Source organism: Glycine soja, chromosome 20, assembly GCF_004193775.1.
Source record: "Glycine soja cultivar W05 chromosome 20, ASM419377v2, whole genome shotgun sequence".
Classification (NCBI taxonomy): Eukaryota; Viridiplantae; Streptophyta; class Magnoliopsida; order Fabales; family Fabaceae; genus Glycine; species Glycine soja.
The window spans coordinates 50,839,530-50,857,816 of record NC_041021.1 but is presented as its reverse complement, the minus strand read 5'-3'; the positions used below and the strand labels follow the sequence as shown (position 1 = coordinate 50,857,816).

Genomic DNA, 18,287 nt, shown 5'->3' with positions numbered 1-18,287 from the left:
TATTAATTTTACAGGTTTTATACCAGTCCGCGCGTCAATAAATGAAAAAAAAGAGTCAGTCATTAAGGCAATGGACCACAGCTTTTGTTAAAGAGGAAATTAAAATTATACAAAGAATAGAATATTAAGAGGTGATAGTGAATTGATGACATCCTGCCTGCACATGCCCACCCAAAAACCATGCTCTTTTTGCAATAACTATGCTGCTGCAGCAGCAGAAAGAACATTAATTCACTTATCGTTGGTTGGTTGATCACAAAAATACAATAGAGGAAATAATTGTCTTTGTCTGTACACCTGGAATCTCTCCTAAGTCCTAACCACTGTATGTATATTACTTCAGAGAACATTTCCATTTCTCAGTTGCCATCTAAACTTGAGAAGGCTCTTTGGACTAAGACGAGGAGGAGGAGTCTGCATCATAGCTCCAAAGGTACTTTAGCTCACCTCTTTTGCATCCCAATACCACAGTCACTCCTGTCCATAATTGGATATCAGACAAGCTATATAAATGCACACCCACCTTATCTAAAGCACAAAACTAGTTACCTTACCTAGTGTACATGGAACCAGGTACAGCAGTGCAGGTTGTCCATGACCGTTCATCATATATAGCCCCAGATATGTGAAGAAGAGGCCTTAAACATGAAAGTATCCTCATTCAAGACCTTATAGAACAATAATAATAATAATACCTTTAAACATAGTAGTATTACACAACAACTTACCAAAACCATAGCCAATTACCAACCAAAGAAAATATCCGCTTGCGACCCCCTTCTTATTAGCTTTGTCGAATCTGAGACAATCAAAAACCATAACAATGCATCTTCTCAAATGTACATTAAAAAGAAGAAGAAAAACACACAAAAGCAAATATTGAAAACAAGTGTTATCTTCAAAGAAGTTTATAAAATCTTCCATTTATTCAAGTTTTTTGACCAAAAAAGGAATTCAATACCTACGAGCAAAGGAAACAAGCAAACCAGGAAAGAGAATATCTCCAAATCCAATCATATCATAGCCACCCCAAGGATCAGAAAGACGAGGAAATCTCAAAAGCATAGGAATTGCTTCACCACCGGCCTTGTCACCACGAGCAACCTAGAAAAGGAAACTCATAACTACAGGAGACCTTTTCAGTATAATAAAACTCAGGAGTGAGAATGAAAAACAAAAAACGTATATCTAAATATTTATAGCAAGATGAAAGACAGATGTCTAATGAAATTCTGTCTGTGACAACAACAACAACAAAAACAATGATAGTAAAGGAAAGAACAAGATGATTCGGGGGGTATACGATTTGGGAATTTATATTTGAGGTCCAAACTGCAATGAAGCAGTCCAAGTAAAAGAACCATGTTAGTATGAACAAAGACTTACTGTAATCATAACACTCTTCTGGAATATCACTGGAGATATGAATACCCAAAAGATGTCGTATACAAATGCACAACAAAGGAGTACAGTTGCAACCTATGATATCAGATGCATAAGCAAATTGTGAGAAATGTTCCAACAGATATTGGAGCTAAATGAGTGTGGAAATAGCAGTACAATATAAACACAAGGAACTCATTCAGGTACCTTAATATTAGGCAACCGAGCCAACTGTAAGACTGTTATCATCAAACCAATGCCCTGTCAAGAATAAAGCCATATTTCAAGTAAATTGCATAAAATAAAAGATAAAATAAACAGTTTATCATCGATGAATGGTAACAACCACAATTGAGACAACAAACAACTTTTTAGAGCAATACAGAAGAAAGCTCACTATGGAATCAAACAAGACACCAATTTTGTCTCAACAAGAGCACACATTCACATTCACAATGATTGAGTTGAAAAATATATGCATCATATGTCTGTGCCAGTACATAAGCACTCGTGTGTGCATTCATATATGTATAGATGTAGATAAAGTGGCTGCAATAATGTATAATTTTTTTGGAAATATGAACATATCAACACTAGACAGACACAGAACTAGAAATTCTGCCCTTGTTCCAGAAACAAATTTCTTGGGTTCCTCTCAGGCTTTCAGCTCCTCCAATTAGAGTCAATATTCAGTGACAACTTTCCAGAAAAGAGACTGGCATTCATATAGTAAGCATCACGAACAATACATTTCAATGTTTTCCTCACTCTCTTTAAGTTCAAATTTTGAAACAGAAATGATAATAGAAAGACCTATTGCACAGGTACTAGAAACTAGAACTCACAAGAGTATCTTGGCCAAACCATGAAAATGATTCATGCCGAGTAGCAACCCACACAACCGCAAATATCACGCAGAATAGTAACACTACCAGCGAGAAAATAGAAACCTCTCCAAACATAGGTAAATTCTGAGTCTTCTGACCACATTTTGGACGCTTTCTGCTCATGTATTTGAAAAAAAAAAATTATGAGAAATTAAGAGACATATAGCATGCGGAAAGAACACTATTTCCCTTATTATTAGAAGAAAGAAGACATTTATTGTACCTTAAAGCGAGGCTTACAATACAATTGTGCATCCCCTGAAAATGAAGGCGGACTTTAATTAATGAAAGAGGAATTTTAAGCAAATAAGAAAAAAAAAAAACAGAATCCAAATGCTTGTTAGCAGTTTATACGTATTGTGGTTTTGACTTTCAAATAGATCAATATAGCAGTTAACAGAAAAGAGAAAGTACCCTCTGATGTATTTTTAAAAGAATAAGTAATTTTTATTAGACAGAAATAAAGACAAAATATCCTCCAAAGGACTAAAAAGATAGGATGGGAAACAGAGACTAGAACATAGCAAAGTTACTCAATTTGTCTGTATGTGAGAAACACCAATTCTCTTGAAAGTTGAAACAAGCATGATCAGATAAACAGGTTTATTCAACAGAAGTAAATCAGGATGGGTCCATTGCCTGGTTGATTGCCAACGGCTATGGGCAATCTTATTGAGTAGACTACTCTACTCCAAGACTTTTTCACTATCTGTTATTCGCATATATATATATATATATATATATATATATATATATATATATATATATATATATATATATATATATATATATATATTGAATATTTTAAAAAAAATATTATAACATGTCTTAAATAATTGATATAATTTTTATTACAATATCATATTTAAAAAAATTTATTACCTTTAATTTTATTCTTATAAATTCTAAAAAAATATTTGATTTTAAATTTAATTACTCATTTGTTTCTTATAATTTCACCATTCGTGTCTTCTTAATCCCTATAGTTTGAAAGTAATTTTTTTAATTTTTAAAGTTTATATTTTAATTTTCTTTTAGTCCTCTAGTTTATATTTTAATTTAAACTATAAGGATTAAAAGAGAATTAAAATATAAACTATAGAGAATAAAAAAATCACTTTCAAATTATAGAGACTAAAAAATATAAATCTTGTAAAATTATATGAACTAAATGAATAATTTAACCAATAAACATAATAATTTAAATTTATATATATCTATATATATAATATTATTATATTATATAATATATATTATTATATAAAAGAGTTAAGTTATTCCCCATTCAATAACTCTGTAAGAATTAAATTTTATTAATCTAATAATTGAATATTTTGATATTAATTAATCAACTTTTCAAACCAAATTTTAAATAAATCAGACATTTGTAATAATGTAATCTTATTAATAACATTTTACTTATATTTTTATAAAGTATATTATACATTGAATTTCTTTTAATGAAGTATCAAATAAATAATTTTACAAATAGTTATTGAAGGGAGTTTTGTGTGTGTTGTGTAGAATATTATCCTCCTGCCTTTCTAAGTAGTAGGATAACGTAATCATATTCTATAGAATACTTTATCCTCCTGCATTTCTATAAATTGGTTATCCAACGACATCAATATAGCACAATTTAAACCATGTAATTTTGTTACAATTTAAACGATGCATGTTTAACTGACTTAGAATACATATTTCTAGTTTATATATATAAACGATAATTAATCATGAACAAGAATAAGGAACCGACACCTTGGGCACATCATGAAATAAGATATAGTTATTTTAATTAGAAGGTTAGGAGTAAAATCCACGAAAATGTACCTCACCTCAATACCACCAATGCAGAAAAGTATAATCAGCACCCAGATAAACCAAGACGACATGAAGAAGAACAGTAGCACAAGAAAAGTAGATGCCGTAATGACGAAGACGATAGCACCCTTTGTATCTATGTTAACCAAGTCCTCAGAATCATCTTTCCCTGCTTCAGACAAGCTCTAGCAAAAGAAAAGAAAATTGGATGTTAAAGATTAATATGCATAAAGATGTATTTAAGTTGTAATAAGTTAACAAAATGAATGGAAGAAGTCATGCTCCATGGCTCCATTCTAATTGTTAACTGATTGAAAGATCAATGGCTAACGCAATACAAAAGGCAGTCAAAGATAAAAGGAAATGTAGATTAGCACACATGCCAAGGTCAGTGTCAGTCTGTGGTTACAAATTTACCATATGAACATTGTTGAATTATTGTTAGTCACTGGAAACACACCTTCGCATCATGATGTAACTTAAACTACTTCAGTCACGTCAAACAACAAGAAAAGTACATAAGATTACATTTGAGCATATATCATAAAGATAGATGTAGGGTTGCACGGAAAAACCTTGGGAGACAATTCATTATAGCGTTCATCAGTTTGATCAGGAGCAGTTATATCTGACCATAGTGAAGCACATATAACTGTTCCAACAGCCATCAACCACAAAAATGCAACTGAGTAGTCTACAACTGGGCGAGTTGGAGCATATAACAAAATCTCCACTGAAATGAATAACTCAGAATCAACCGTGGGAAAATCAAGTGGAAACAAACATGGCATCTAGCAGAAAAATGCATTTGTTATTGATAAAGCAATAATATTTTTCTTTTATCTTATTTATTTAATGGAAACTACAAGCCTTCTCAAAATCCAATTTGAAAAATGAAAACAAGTGTGAAATTGATCACCATTTCTTCTTACAAAGAATGCAACAAACCCACCCCAAGATGAATACTCTCCTATTCCGACTTCCCTAGAGCCTTCGGTAGCACAACTGAGACAACCATGAGTTCTCTACCCCAACCGGGATGGACCAAAAGAAATTTTGAGAAATCAAGAGAAGGTTGCAGCAAGACGAGCCATTTCTAATTAATGATTGGTGTCAAGTAAGTGCAATGATGCATGCAATTGAGGCATCCTAACAAGCCGATAGACTTGAACCTTGTTCCAACATGATCAGATCAATTTGATCATGCACTAGTTATCCATTCTTATTGTTTAACTCTTTGACAACATGAAAAAATCAAAAACTCTGCCCCTCCTCTCTATTTATTCAAGGGATGGAAGGGTAGAGTCCTTTGGTGTCCCCTTCAGTCAAGAAATAGGACCTCAATGAATAGTTAATATATTTACTTTTATCTCATGCCTTTCTTCTTCACTAGTCAAAAGAGCATATTGCGTGCATGATTTTTAGTTTTATGAAAAAAGAGAAGGAGACCAAAAAAAGACATTGGAAGAAGTCGTCAAGGGAGATCTCATGTTTAATAATATTCTTGAAGCTTTGATTTTCAACCACATTGATGTCATGCGATCCATGTAGCCGACCTCATCAAGTGAGATAAAGTTTTGTTGTTGTTGCATTTCTTTAAAGCAACATCTTAATTTATCTTGCAATAAAATCACTCCGATTATTTGAGATGGTTTCTAATAAGATCTCCATTTTATTTTAGAAAAGCATTTTTTATCAAGGAGGAGGAGATCACAATTAGAAAAGGAAGTGATAATATTGCATCCTCTAAAGCAAGGCAAAATAATCTGGAAAACAAATGAATTAAGAGGTATGGACTGTTAGTAACAGACTTATGACCCATAACCCTTCATTGTAACATACATCAATCTTGTTGTTGCTATGACATTCAAATAATGCCTTCAGGATGTGTTATCCCGCAAATTCTGAAAAAAAAAACAGTGAACTCCCACACTAATTACGTGAGAGGTTACCGTACCAAACCAATAAGCAATTTTACCAGATATAATGGAGGATTGAGGATAATATTCACTGGCCTTTATAAACACACATCCAAGGTTACTTTAAGTATGTTCTCTTTCTACCTCCAAGACTGACACTTAAGTGTTGGAATGTCTTTGGCTCTTTGCAACACCCTACCTCATCTGACCCCATTAGAAGCTCTCCGACATGATCAAGCAATCCCAACACTCTGGTGAGAATAGACAACATACTAACGCTGATAATTGTTACAGGATATTAGTTTTACTTCTTATCTATTCGTTATGATTTGTTTCATTTTAAACTTAGCTGATACTTTATCCTTATCTTATATCATTCTGTTTTTCTGTTTCCTTGTAATCTGTATATATACAGCATTATAATCAATAGAAAGTCACAACCAACATTTCAATTCATATTCTGTTTTTCACGTTCTTAACATGGTATCAGCCTAAACCTCGTTCCTAGACCTTCTCCACATGAACCTGATCTTTCCTCTACATAGTACCTCATTCCTCTGATCAGCCTGGTCAAGCACTTGTCACACAACTCCTTAATGGTGACAATTACCCCACTTGGAGTCGAGCAGTCATTAATCATTATGACCTTAGAGCCCAAAAACAGACTTGGTTTTATTGATGTCTGCCTTCCCAAACCTGAACCTGGTACTCTAAATTTCTCTTTTGGGTCCGCTGCAACAGTATGGTCCAATCAAGGATTGTCCATTCCACAATCCCAGCCATTGCGAATTCCATTCTCTGGATCAAAAGTGCACATGATACTTGGCTTGATCTTGCTCATTTTGATAAAAAGATAAGAGAAATTATACTTGTACAACAAATTGCACAACAAAATATACAACTAAGAGAGAGAGAAAGAGAAAGAAGATAAACTTGAATTTGAAATGTAATAAATAATATGATGGAAGAGAGAGATAGGCACAAGATATAATGTTGTATAAATTATTGTAAGTGTATCACTTGTCAAAAGAAAATGCCCCACAAATCTTTGAAATTAGTAGAGCAATTTTTTATCTCTCCCAAGGCACCAACTCCATCTCTGCCTACTACACAATGTTGAAGGATTATCGCGATGAACTTGACTCATATCGCACACTTCCAGCTTGTGCTTGTGGTATTGTGTCAAATTTCAGTGACATTTATGATACTGACGATCTCATGGATTTTCCCCAGGGCTTAAATGATTCATATGCTTCTATTAGAAGTCAAATTCTCATCATGGATCCTCTTCCCTCCATGGCCAAAGCATATTCTCTTTTCTTACAGGAAGAACGCCAACGTTCATTATCAGATTCTCGATCCTCTCCCTTAGATCAATCGGCCATGACTGTTCGGCAATCAAATCCATCTCGAGGTGCCAAATCGGAGCCTCAATATCATTATTCCATTTGCAATGTTGATTGTCACTCCGACAGTTGCTGTTACTCAAAAATTGGATATCCTTCTTGGTGGAAACATAATCTTGGCTATAACAAATCTCATAATGGTTCTTCAACCCCTAATGATCGTGACTCAGGATCTCATTCCATGCAGGCTCATTCCATTGCTGCTGTTATTGCCTCATCTTCGGACTCTGCACCTAAGAATAATTTGATTCCATCTCAGATTCAACGACTTCTTTTAACATTGGTAATGAACAATCTGTTACAGATTTTGCAGGTACTTTTCGCTGTTTTGTCTCTTTTAAAACTCAATCTATTATTTGGATTTTAGATTCAGGTGTTACAAATCATATGGTATTTGATCTGTCTCTTTTTCACTTATACACAAAAGTATCTACATCTGTTAAATTACCTGATAACCAATTTGTTTCAGTTCATCATGTTGGTTCTGTTTATTTAAAATCAGGTCTTTTAATCTCAAATTTTCTCCATGTTCCTTCTTTTCACTTAACTCTCTTGTCCATTAGCAAGCTTTCCAAAGACACTAACTCTTGGATTAATTTTACACCAACCACTTGTTTTCTACAGGACCAGAGGACAAAGAGGATTTCATGTTCTGTTTTCCACGTTCTTAACAATAATCAATAATAGAGAAGTGCTCTAGCTATCCACTCTACTATTGGCGGAAATAATCTTCCTTGTAGTCACAAATGAATTGGAGACAACCAAATAAAACAGTCACCACATAGGGAACAGCTCAAGATAGCTACATCACTTAAACATAATCTAACCATGGCTAGAAAAAATAACTTAAACATAGTTTAGTTGAAGGACTGACCTTTACTTTTAGACGTCAAAAGTTTGTTGAGAGTGTCTCCTGTTGACTTAGTTATCTCCACAACTGGAATTGAAATATTTATCCTGGTGTAATTGGAGCACTCCATCTCAAAGAGTTCTAACAGATAGAATTAAGACAAAGTTGTTGACTAAAACAGATTAAAAATAGCAGAGAGTGGATAGTAACAAAAAAATAAATAAAAATATATATATACACCAACCATCGGCGTTGTTTATCATCAAGGTGGCAGTGGCACCTGCGGACTGTGCAAATGTAGCTTTAGTTGTGAAGTCACAAGTACCCCGTACACAGAGAGCAACTGATCCGGATAACTGGAAGAAAAGGGAGGGGTAAATGAATTTACATTCTAAAAAGGTGGGAAAAGAAAAGGAGAGGATGAGAAAGAAACCTTTGAAGTTGAAGAGGAACAGCAGTCAATAGGATCAGAAAAAAGAGCAGGAGTTTTGGAAGCTTGATCGGCATCTTCAGGCAAATAAGAGCTGAATCTAGCAGTCATACCGTTATAGTCAACATCTTTCTTCCCATCGATCCAGCTCTTTATCTTCACCTGCAATGGAAGCATTCCCATCCAAATTCAATTCAGCATTCAACATATTATAATGAATGTGTTTGACTACCAATTGCAGGTCATGATGGCAGGAGGCGTCATCGGCGGCCGCTGCTGCGAACAACGCCAATAATAGAAGGACGACGACGGCCACCGCCAAAGAAGGGGACGACGCCATTGTTAATTGCGATCGAATTCACTCACTTCCTTCCGTTTTGTTTTCTCTGACAATGAGAATGGCATCCCCGGGAATTTCGTGGCGCCAACATTTTAAAATACTCACTCTCCTAACCAATATGCCAAACTTTACTCTGCACCGTTACTTCTATACTTTCATTCCACTCCAAATTACTTTCTAAAATGAGTGAAGATTATTCTTTTTTTAAATAATAACCATTTTCAATTTTTGGAAGCCAGTTTGGTTCCTTCTTTTAATTAATTCCAGACCAGTAAATTATTTCATTAGATTTATTTTTTAGTGATATATCCTAAATAAATTGCAACAATCCAGTTGTTGTAATTAATTTAGTACACAGTTACAAATAAAGTTTGAATATCTCATTCAAAATTGAAAAATATCAATGTGGATTTTTTTTAAAATGTTAAAACATCAATTATTTTATAATGAAATGAGCACTGTACGAAGTTCACACAAATGTTATGGCTATGTTGCAAAAAAATAACTAAAAAACCAGAAAATACAGAATGAGCGCCAGATAATAATTTCATATTAATTCCAACTAACCCATATGCTTTCATTTTTAATAATATTCCGGAAAACCATACAAGTGCTGTAATCTGACTCTCCGTGGATGATGGTTAAAAGTTGAATGTTGATAGTGAAAATTGTTATATAAATAATTAAAATTATTTATTGAAGTAATTAAATAATAAAAATAAACATATTTATATGATATTTTTATATAAATTTTAATTTATTTTATAGATAAAAATATATTTTGAGGTGCTATAATTTTATTTTTTTTAATTAATTTTAAATTCTTATAATTTTTTGTATAGATAAATATTTTGATTATATTTTTTGTTTTAATTATTATATTTTTCATATTATATATTCTACTATTAATTTCATAGGATTTTTGCCATCTACACATTCTTATTTTATAGTTTGAGTGTGTTATCTAGATATATCTAAAGAAATATTAAACACATCAAGGATTTGAGAGACCTAAAACAAATTTAAAAATGAGATATTTTATTTACTCATAAAATAGTTTATTAAAGTTTTTGAGTTTCTTTAACTATTAACTATTAAATCTCTTTTTTTTAAACAAAGTTATGATATTGATGAAGAGTTGTTGCTTATTAATTGTTACTGTATCAATAAAAAGAATAACAGTTACTTGTAATATTTTAATTAAAATTTATTTTAAAATATAATTTTACAATAAATTTTTTTTGAGGTATATTAATCCTAAAAAAAATTGGGGGCTTAAAGCTCTTACTTGAGCTGCTTGAACCTTAAACTGATCTTGATTAAATGCATAATGATGTAGTTTGCTAATACGGTCATACTAAAAAATAAGGGTATGACATATTTTTGTTTTTAATATGAGCACATTATCAAACTATATCTTAAAATAAAGATATACACGTTAGCAAATTTTAATTTTACATTGTATCTTATAGTATTTTTAATCAAGTTTAAAACAAAATAAAAGAAAAGCATATACTTTAAGTAGATATTATACTTTTCTTTATGATAACTAATTGAATAAAATAGTGACAACAATTACATTTTAAAGATTAAAAAAATAGTTATATGTATTAAAGGGTAATTTAAGAATATAAATGTGTATACTAAAATAGATAATTGTTTTTATTAATAATTATATATTAACATGATAGTTAAAATAAATTGTCTGATATAAATTATTAAAGAAATAATAGAAAAATAAAATGAATCTAACATTTATCATTGTCAATTATATAAAGTATAATGTTGAAATAATAAATTAAATATTATAAATAGTATAATATAAAAAATATTAAATATAATAAAAACACAAAATGAATTAAACTTATTATCTATCATTTATCAATATGTTGACGTATAATGGTAAAATAATAAAGCATGTAGTGTAATTGTTAAATTAAACAATTTTATAAAAAAAAATAATAAACTTCAATTTTATTTAAAAAAGATAAAAAAATTAATAAATATTTTGAATATGCATATAAAGAATCCTGAAAGTTAAAAATTAGCATTTAAAAATCACAAGTTACTAAAAAAAATTTATTTATCAAATAATAAATAAGTGTTTCAACTTAATTGAAATGACTTGTATACATTTTTTAGATTATTTTATCTTTTAACTAATTCTAAAAATCATCATTGATCAAATAATTATTAAAAAAAACTCATACAATTTTTTTACATCTTTTAATTTTTTTTAATTTTAAACTCAACAAATAAATGAAATTGGCAGTTGAGGCACTACGTGCCTGTTTCCGACTAGTATCAATAATATTAAATACTTACATTATTAGACTCGCTCAAATCCAATTTAGTAAGGATAATATATAGATAAATAATGTTTTATTGGTTCAAAATTTAATTTCATTATTTTTTGTTCATTAACTTTGAATGTTGCCATTATACAATGTCAGTAGTAATAGATATTAATTTCACGTTCCCTAAAAAAAAGATATTAATTTCAAGTAGAGAATAAAATGTAATATTGGTTTGATCAGGAATTAAAATGAAATGCTAATTTCATATGAAAATTGAAATATAAAACTTGTTTGATAATTCACATATCATGTTAAATTTTTTAAAATATATTTTAGGTTAAATTGAAAATAAATAATTTCATCCGAAGTTTTTAGTAAAAAATAATGCAAAATTGACGAGTTAATTAAATAAAGTAAATGTTCTTATGAGTTTTTTGAGGTTAGTGAGTCTTGGTTGTTATTTTTAGATTTGATTATAAAAGCAATGGGAGGGAGTGAGTGACATTGATTGATTCATTCATATTTTGATCTTGAATTGAATTCATCATCTCCAACTCCATGGCTCCGGCGATGAGGATCGTTTTCGGCCTTCTCACATTTGTCACCGTCGGAATGATTATAGGTATCCATCGTCTTTGCTCTCTTCTATACTCTTGTAGTACCTTATAGCATTCACTATTCTCTTCTTACAGGCGCTCTCTCTCAATTGGCTATCATACGAAGATTGGAAGACTCTCATGGTATAAGTATAATTTTATTATTTCTTAGGTTAAATTTAGGATTTATTATTATAGCACTTTCTTATTCTCTGTTACCCTTACTGCTCCATGTATGTAGGCACTGATTCTTTGCCATTTAGTAGATTGCGTGGACTCGACACTGATCGTCACCTTCAACTGCCAAGAGGTCTCTATTCTTTTACTTTTCTCTACACTGATGGTTACATTTCGTGATTTTTCAACCATTTCTTCTCATTTTCAGGTATTCCTTTTTGGAATAATGACAAGGAAGCAGAAGTCTTACGCCTTGGATATGTATGTCTGTTCTGTTCTCCCTCGTTTTTCTGCTAACCTTTTTTATTTACATGTTTTCTCACTTATTTTGATTATTGTTCCTGTCTGATCCTCAATTGTAGGTCAAACCTGAAGTGCTTAACTGGTCTCCACGAATTATTTTACTCCACAACTTCCTGAGCATGGAGGTATGACCTCACTTCTAAATGCTGATTTTTCATTATTAAAATGTTTCTTCAGCTCATTTTTTTTATATATGTTATCGACTCTAGTATTCATTCCCTCTCTTAGTGAAAAAAATGGCTCAAGTTTATGTTTTTTGGATCACATTTATTCGTGATGCAGCATGGAAAAGTATTACGTTCTTTATCTCCTTATTTTGGTTGTATAACTTTAAATGGCTGACTACAATTTGAATGTTCACAGATTTGTTGTTATTATTTCTAATTCTAGTTATGAGTGGCAAAAAGGAAAGAGGTTGTAGTTATGGCATTCTTGAGGCATTTGGAACTACGGACGAGATTCATGAGTTTTTTTATTAAAAATAAAATCTAGTGTTGTCTCTGCAGAACACAATCATTCTAAATTTCTTTCTAGTTTGATGGTTTCTTTGTTGGCATCTATTCTCGTATGTTGAGCCAGGCATGTTTGTCAATAATAAGAAAAAAAGGGAAACATTCACTCTTAAAACTCAGAATCCCTGAATTACAACCATATTATGGTAAACCATTGTTAATTCTAACATATCTATTAATTTGGTTGTAAAGTTAAGGTATAAATCTAATAGTTACATCATTCTATAATTGTCATTATATTCTGTGCTTTTGTTTATGGGAAAACTAGAAACTGCATGTTTGGACTCTGTGTGTATGTGTGAGTGTGTGTCTATATATAAGATCATATAAACTACTGGAGTTAAGGCTGTTAAACAAAAAAGAAAGACCCTATCAAGCATCCACTCTTGCCATCTGGGACCCTTTTCACTTAATTGCATATTCTTCAATTTCTCTTGGCAAAGTACCATTTAGTGGATGAGTGGATCTATTCTGGTGCTTCATCAGTGAAGATTGAAGAGTCAATTAAAATTTCCTTATGAGGTACCAACACGTGTTGGTCTGAGCGGAAGGGTGCTCAAATCTCTTAATTGTGTGTTCTTGGGTTTGATTCCGAGATTTGTGTATGGAAAAAATTCTGTTGGGAAGGGTTCTCTGCTTTACTTCTTGATCATGCCCTGGGTGATTAGTCTCTCACCTATTGAGTGGGAAATTAAAAAAAGAAGTTTGCTCGTGAAGTGCTAGTCTGCTAGATCTAAAGTGTGATATGCTTGTTAGCCATATATAAGATCTTCCTATCCCATGAAAGTAGATCAAACATCAAATATGCTACACCTGGGCAATTAACAGTAACTTAAAAAAAAAATCATCTGCTGAATAAAAACTATGCTGATGATGGGCATACGAGTGTATTAAAATTATTTTATCTTCACAGGAATGCGATTATCTCAGGGCTATTGCTCTCCCTCGCCTGCATATTTCAAATGTTGTGGATACAAAAACTGGAAAGGTACATTGACAGTTTTCTTTTTTGAAATTTCACTTTGATTGATCATAATCATCAATACATGCTAGGTGATGAGGTTGGTTTTAAGTTTCATTTTGCTCAAGTTAAGTATTGCCAGATTCATCATGGGAAAATTTTTGTATGTACGAATTTAACATAAAATACTACATGCCATTTAGGAAAACAAAGTGCATATGCATAGACAGCAGTTTGTTGTTTTGTTACAATTAAACCTTCTATATCTTTGCCATTCTACTTGCAACTACCTTGCTAATTCACTTAATGACTCTTTAACAAGTGCTTCTGTTGGCAAAAATGGTAAATTTGTGCTGCTAAACACAGTTCTGGTTGTGAGGCAACCATGAAAAATACTAAGAATTGCTTTAGCCTCTTCCAACATGGCCAAATGACTACTTTCAGATGCTTCTATCACTACATAAAGAAAATCCATATCAAAACAAATGTGGACATATAGTGCAGTAGTAGTATATAGGGTCATTGGCATCTATGAACATGTGTTTCTTCATGAAACGTGATATCTCTATCTTGTGCAGGGAATCAAGAGTGATGTCAGGACTAGCTCTGGTATGTTTTTGAATCCTCAAGAGAGAAAATATCCTATGGTACAAGTAAGTTAACAATTTTACTTTCCCCTCAAGTCTTACTTAAGTCATTAAATCAGTGTAAAAAGCATGGACTGCACCATCTGGTGTAACCATTAAATTGAAACAGTTTTCTGTAGTCTGATACACACTAAAAACAACACTTTTGCATGGAACTAGCTGGTTCAATAAGAATCCTTGTTGGGTGGTTATTAGTGATCACTGACCTGTTTGGTTTTTGAAAGTTGGAACATTGTGCCACCCCTATGGTCCTTTAGGGATTAGTGACTCACTCCTTGGTTTTGGTTACATCACAATCACAATGAGTTATTTTGCTCCCCAGATTCATAAATCTGATCATCAAAAAATTGGAAACATTTCCACCGTTTAAATTAAGGGTGGGCATGATTTGGTTCCCTATGAAAAACTGAACCAAACCAAACTGCTAATAAGATGCAGTTTCCAGAACCGAACTAGTTTGGATTTCAGTGAATCAGTTCAGAACTGGTCTGGATTTCAGTGAACCAGTTTAGATTCAGTTTTAAACATATGAACTGGTTTGGTATTTATTGTAGTTCCTTAGAAAGAACCTGCAAGTGCTAAGCATGAAGCTGCACTAGTTAATCATAAATTTGATTTCTGCATATGTATAATACTATTTACTTTTTTTCATCATTATATACAAATTTTAGATTCCTTGAAAACCTTATATTTATTTATTTTTGTACAAATCCACATTTTATTGAATAACATTAATTGTACAGTCTGATAAAATATGTTCACGTTGCTCAACTAGGCAATTGAAAAAAGAATTTCTGTCTATTCCCAAATACCAATTGAAAATGGAGAGCTTATGCAAGTCCTGAGGTGAGAATATGACTTATTTTTTCATGCTATATCTGAACAAGATGGGTTTTACTAGTATCAAGACTAACATCTGCAGCAGCACAGGTACGAGAAGAATCAATATTACAAACCCCATCATGACTATTTTTCTGATACTGTAAGTTGTATTTTTCTTAATTTTCAAATTATAGCCAACATAAGAATTTCCTTAGAGTGGCTTCAATGAAATCCCATCTATAACCTTTTGTGCCTTTCTTTTTTGAGACAGTTCAACTTGAAGCGTGGTGGGCAGCGAATAGCCACAATGCTTATGTATTTAAGTGACAATATTGAAGGAGGAGAAACATATTTCCCATTGGTAAGCTTCTTGTTTTCTGAAATATGTCATTTAACATATTTTGGTTGTTGCTGTATACATATGAAGCAGCATATGAATAGTCTGACTCAAGCAAATATTAGATGCCAAGCTGATGCTGGATTTGTGTCTGGGCCGTAGGTTTAGGTTCTAACTGAGAAAAGAGTGTGTTTTGTTTAATGACCAACAAAATATATGGGTCTTTTGGTTTTCACTTCCTCTGTTAGTTCCTTGAAGTATCAAAATATTCTGCTGTATCTTGTATGTCCCCCAGCTTTATTCAAATCTTATTCTGCATTCCTCTCATTGATAATTAGTTAGATTTTAATTTATATGTGTTCTGACAGGCTTTGAAAGGGAATGCCAAATTATTATGATGCCCGTCATTATGTTTACTGGTTAAACTAGTTTTGTCAATCTTATGCCTTATTGTCTTTTCCTGAATTACGGTATATATTGATTCTATTTGGATAATTGGATAATTGGATTTTACCTTTACCATGAGAAATATGCTCAATTTGTAAAATGCTAGTAATAGTTATCTATATATGTGCTAACCTGTTCTCTGTCATTCTAGTTGGACATTTTGACCGTACTGATGCTGCTGTTAGTGATATACAATATGATTCAGGCTGGTTCAGGTGAATGTAGCTGTGGTGGGAAACTTGTCAAAGGGCTATCTGTGAAACCAATTAAAGGAAATGCAGTGCTTTTCTGGAGTATGGTTAGTGTAATTAGTTTGCTTATTATGGACATTATCCACGGACACCTAATGATTATAAGGAGAAAGTAAGACAATTATTTACAAAATAAGGCTTAAATAACTCTAATTTCTTGGAGTTATCAATTTCAGCATCAACAGGCCAACGAATCCCTTACAAATAAAATAAAATAAAATACAGGCTCATCTCATATTAATTTGGAACTTAAAATCTGCTGAACTGACCTATTTCTCAAATCACAGGATGGGAGTTTGTTTGAAACTGTATGGAATCATTCTTAAATCAAGAGAGCCTTTTTTTCAACTGCTGTTTGCTTTATCTTCCCACTTATACATTCTATCTTTGCATTATCTTTAGTGGATGTGAGACTTGAGTTTTTTCCAATACACCTCCTCACACTTAACTCTTTTGGGCTTGGTGTGTGGATAATATGATGGGTAGCCCGTTAATGAATTTAAGATAGGCTCTGATACTATCTTATAATGTGAGTTTTTAAGTTTTATACATCTCAGTGCATGCATGGGTTAAAGGTTGCAAACATAAATTTGATTCAAAAGTATGTTGTAAACTTAAGTTTGATAAAAATGAGTTTTCTATAGTTTGATTTATATTTGGAGATTTTTTGTTCCAAAAGTATGTTGATAAATGAAATTTGTTTAAATAATACCAATCAAAGTACTTCTACTTATTCAATGGGATGTAACTCAGTTGACAACACACGTCGAGTTTGTGGGAAGGATCTGAGTTCGATTCCCACAAAATATACTCTTGGGAAGGGGCGAAAAACTTTAAGTGTGACTAAACTTTGGACCAAAGATTAATCCAACAATTGACCCAAAGGGATGAAACTTGTGAGAATACCTTGAGATCCCACTGAAGAATCAAAGGTCCTAATTACAATGGTTACAAAAAAAAGTAATTTTACTTCATGTTTTTAAAGTAAATATACAAATCAAAAGTACTTTTACTTTAAAACATTTGTTGCTTTTGATCTAAACCCAAGTTTGCCATAAACAGGTTACAAAATTAATTTTGGGGAACTCCAAACATGATACAAAACTGAGTTTGGGTTCCAAAAGTATGTCTGAGATCTCATAACAGATCCAAACATTTTATTAATATTTTTTTTTCTTTTTTGGGTTTTTGTTTTGTAGCATTTGACCCCACACACATACAAGCACCCGGTGCTTGATGAGATCTTTCCCCAACCATTTCATCTTTTGTTAAGAACCGGTCTTTTGTTAAGAACCGGTGCTAAATAGGAAGAATCTGTTTTAGAATCATATACGGAGATGATCTTATAATTCCTCCCCTCTATTCTTGTTTCAATTTATACTCATCAGGCTTTAGCTGATTTAGCAATAGGGCAGCCCTACTATTCTTGTGATAGAAAATGTCAATGCTCAAGAGTATTAAATCATGGAGAGTCTGTAATTGTTTGTGCTATGGATTTTTTAGCTGGATGGAAAATTTACGATGGAAAATTATCTACTTGTCTTGTCAGGGACTGGATGGACAGTCAGATCCGAATAGTGTGCATGGAGGATGTGAGGTGATGGGGAGAAGTGGTCAGCTACCAAGTGGATGAGGCAGACGACTCACACTTGATTTTTTAGCTGTCAACATCTTGTGCTGTGACTCGAAAAAAAATCACTAATTGGATTTCCGCCGCTATATTTGTACTTGAGAAAAATAGTTTAGTTATTGATAGCATAAACATTTGATAGGGTTAACCTTCGATCCATAAACTACAGCATAATCTGATATTAGATCCTCCAGGTATGGTTTTATCTATACCAATGGTTGCGAATGATATAGCCCTCTCATTTATTCAAGTAAATCTCTAGACATTTTGA

The 18,287-nt window shown here is 32.2% G+C and overlaps 2 protein-coding genes across 3 annotated transcripts; one reads left to right on the top strand and one right to left on the bottom strand.

Moving 5' to 3' along the window:
* Nucleotides 1-114: 114 nt before the first annotated feature.
* LOC114402215 (signal peptide peptidase-like 2) lies at nt 115-9,036 on the bottom strand. The gene is made up of 14 exons (XM_028364708.1): nt 8,929-9,036; nt 8,700-8,858; nt 8,511-8,622; nt 8,291-8,407; nt 4,659-4,824; nt 4,106-4,274; nt 2,494-2,528; nt 2,229-2,385; nt 1,591-1,644; nt 1,387-1,479; nt 962-1,104; nt 729-799; nt 555-638; nt 115-477 (listed from the first exon to the last, which is right to left on the bottom strand). Exons 1-14 carry the CDS (start codon nt 9,034-9,036, stop codon nt 395-397), a joined length of 1,551 nt encoding a protein of 516 aa, XP_028220509.1. The 3' UTR covers nt 115-394.
* A 2,758-nt stretch (nt 9,037-11,794) lies between these two features.
* On the top strand, nt 11,795-18,281 carry LOC114403478 (prolyl 4-hydroxylase 1-like). Of its 2 annotated transcripts, none has more exons than XM_028366482.1 (12): nt 11,795-11,955; nt 12,026-12,073; nt 12,171-12,239; nt 12,315-12,367; nt 12,469-12,534; nt 13,835-13,909; nt 14,461-14,535; nt 15,305-15,375; nt 15,460-15,511; nt 15,623-15,712; nt 16,287-16,433; nt 17,936-18,281. In XM_028366482.1, the coding sequence occupies exons 1-12, from the start codon at nt 11,892-11,894 to the stop codon at nt 18,017-18,019; spliced, it is 894 nt and encodes a 297-aa protein (XP_028222283.1). In that variant the 5' UTR covers nt 11,795-11,891; the 3' UTR covers nt 18,020-18,281. The 2 variants fall into 2 exon arrangements, with proteins under 2 accessions (XP_028222283.1, XP_028222284.1); XM_028366483.1 differs by having other exon boundaries at nt 11,797-11,955; nt 16,341-16,433; nt 17,936-18,244.
* The last annotated feature ends 6 nt before the right edge of the window (nt 18,282-18,287 follow it).

What these genes read in the sequence shown, in the direction of transcription:
- LOC114402215 (XM_028364708.1), bottom strand. Translation starts at nt 9,036, where the DNA reads ATGGCGTCGTCCCCTTCTTTGGCGGTGGCCGTCGTCGTCCTTCTATTA. An exon ending in GTTCCTCTTCAACTTCAAAG is followed by an intron (nt 8,623 to 8,699) that starts GTTTCTTTCTCA and finishes CTTTTCTTCCAG; the next exon opens with TTATCCGGATCAGTTGCTCT. An exon ending in CTTGTTTCCTTTGCTCGTAG is followed by an intron (nt 800 to 961) that starts GTATTGAATTCC and finishes TGATTGTCTCAG; the next exon opens with ATTCGACAAAGCTAATAAGA.
- LOC114403478 (XM_028366482.1), top strand. Translation starts at nt 11,892, where the DNA reads ATGGCTCCGGCGATGAGGATCGTTTTCGGCCTTCTCACATTTGTCACC. An exon ending in CACCGTCGGAATGATTATAG is followed by an intron (nt 11,956 to 12,025) that starts GTATCCATCGTC and finishes CTCTTCTTACAG; the next exon opens with GCGCTCTCTCTCAATTGGCT. An exon ending in AAGTCTTACGCCTTGGATAT is followed by an intron (nt 12,368 to 12,468) that starts GTATGTCTGTTC and finishes CCTCAATTGTAG; the next exon opens with GTCAAACCTGAAGTGCTTAA.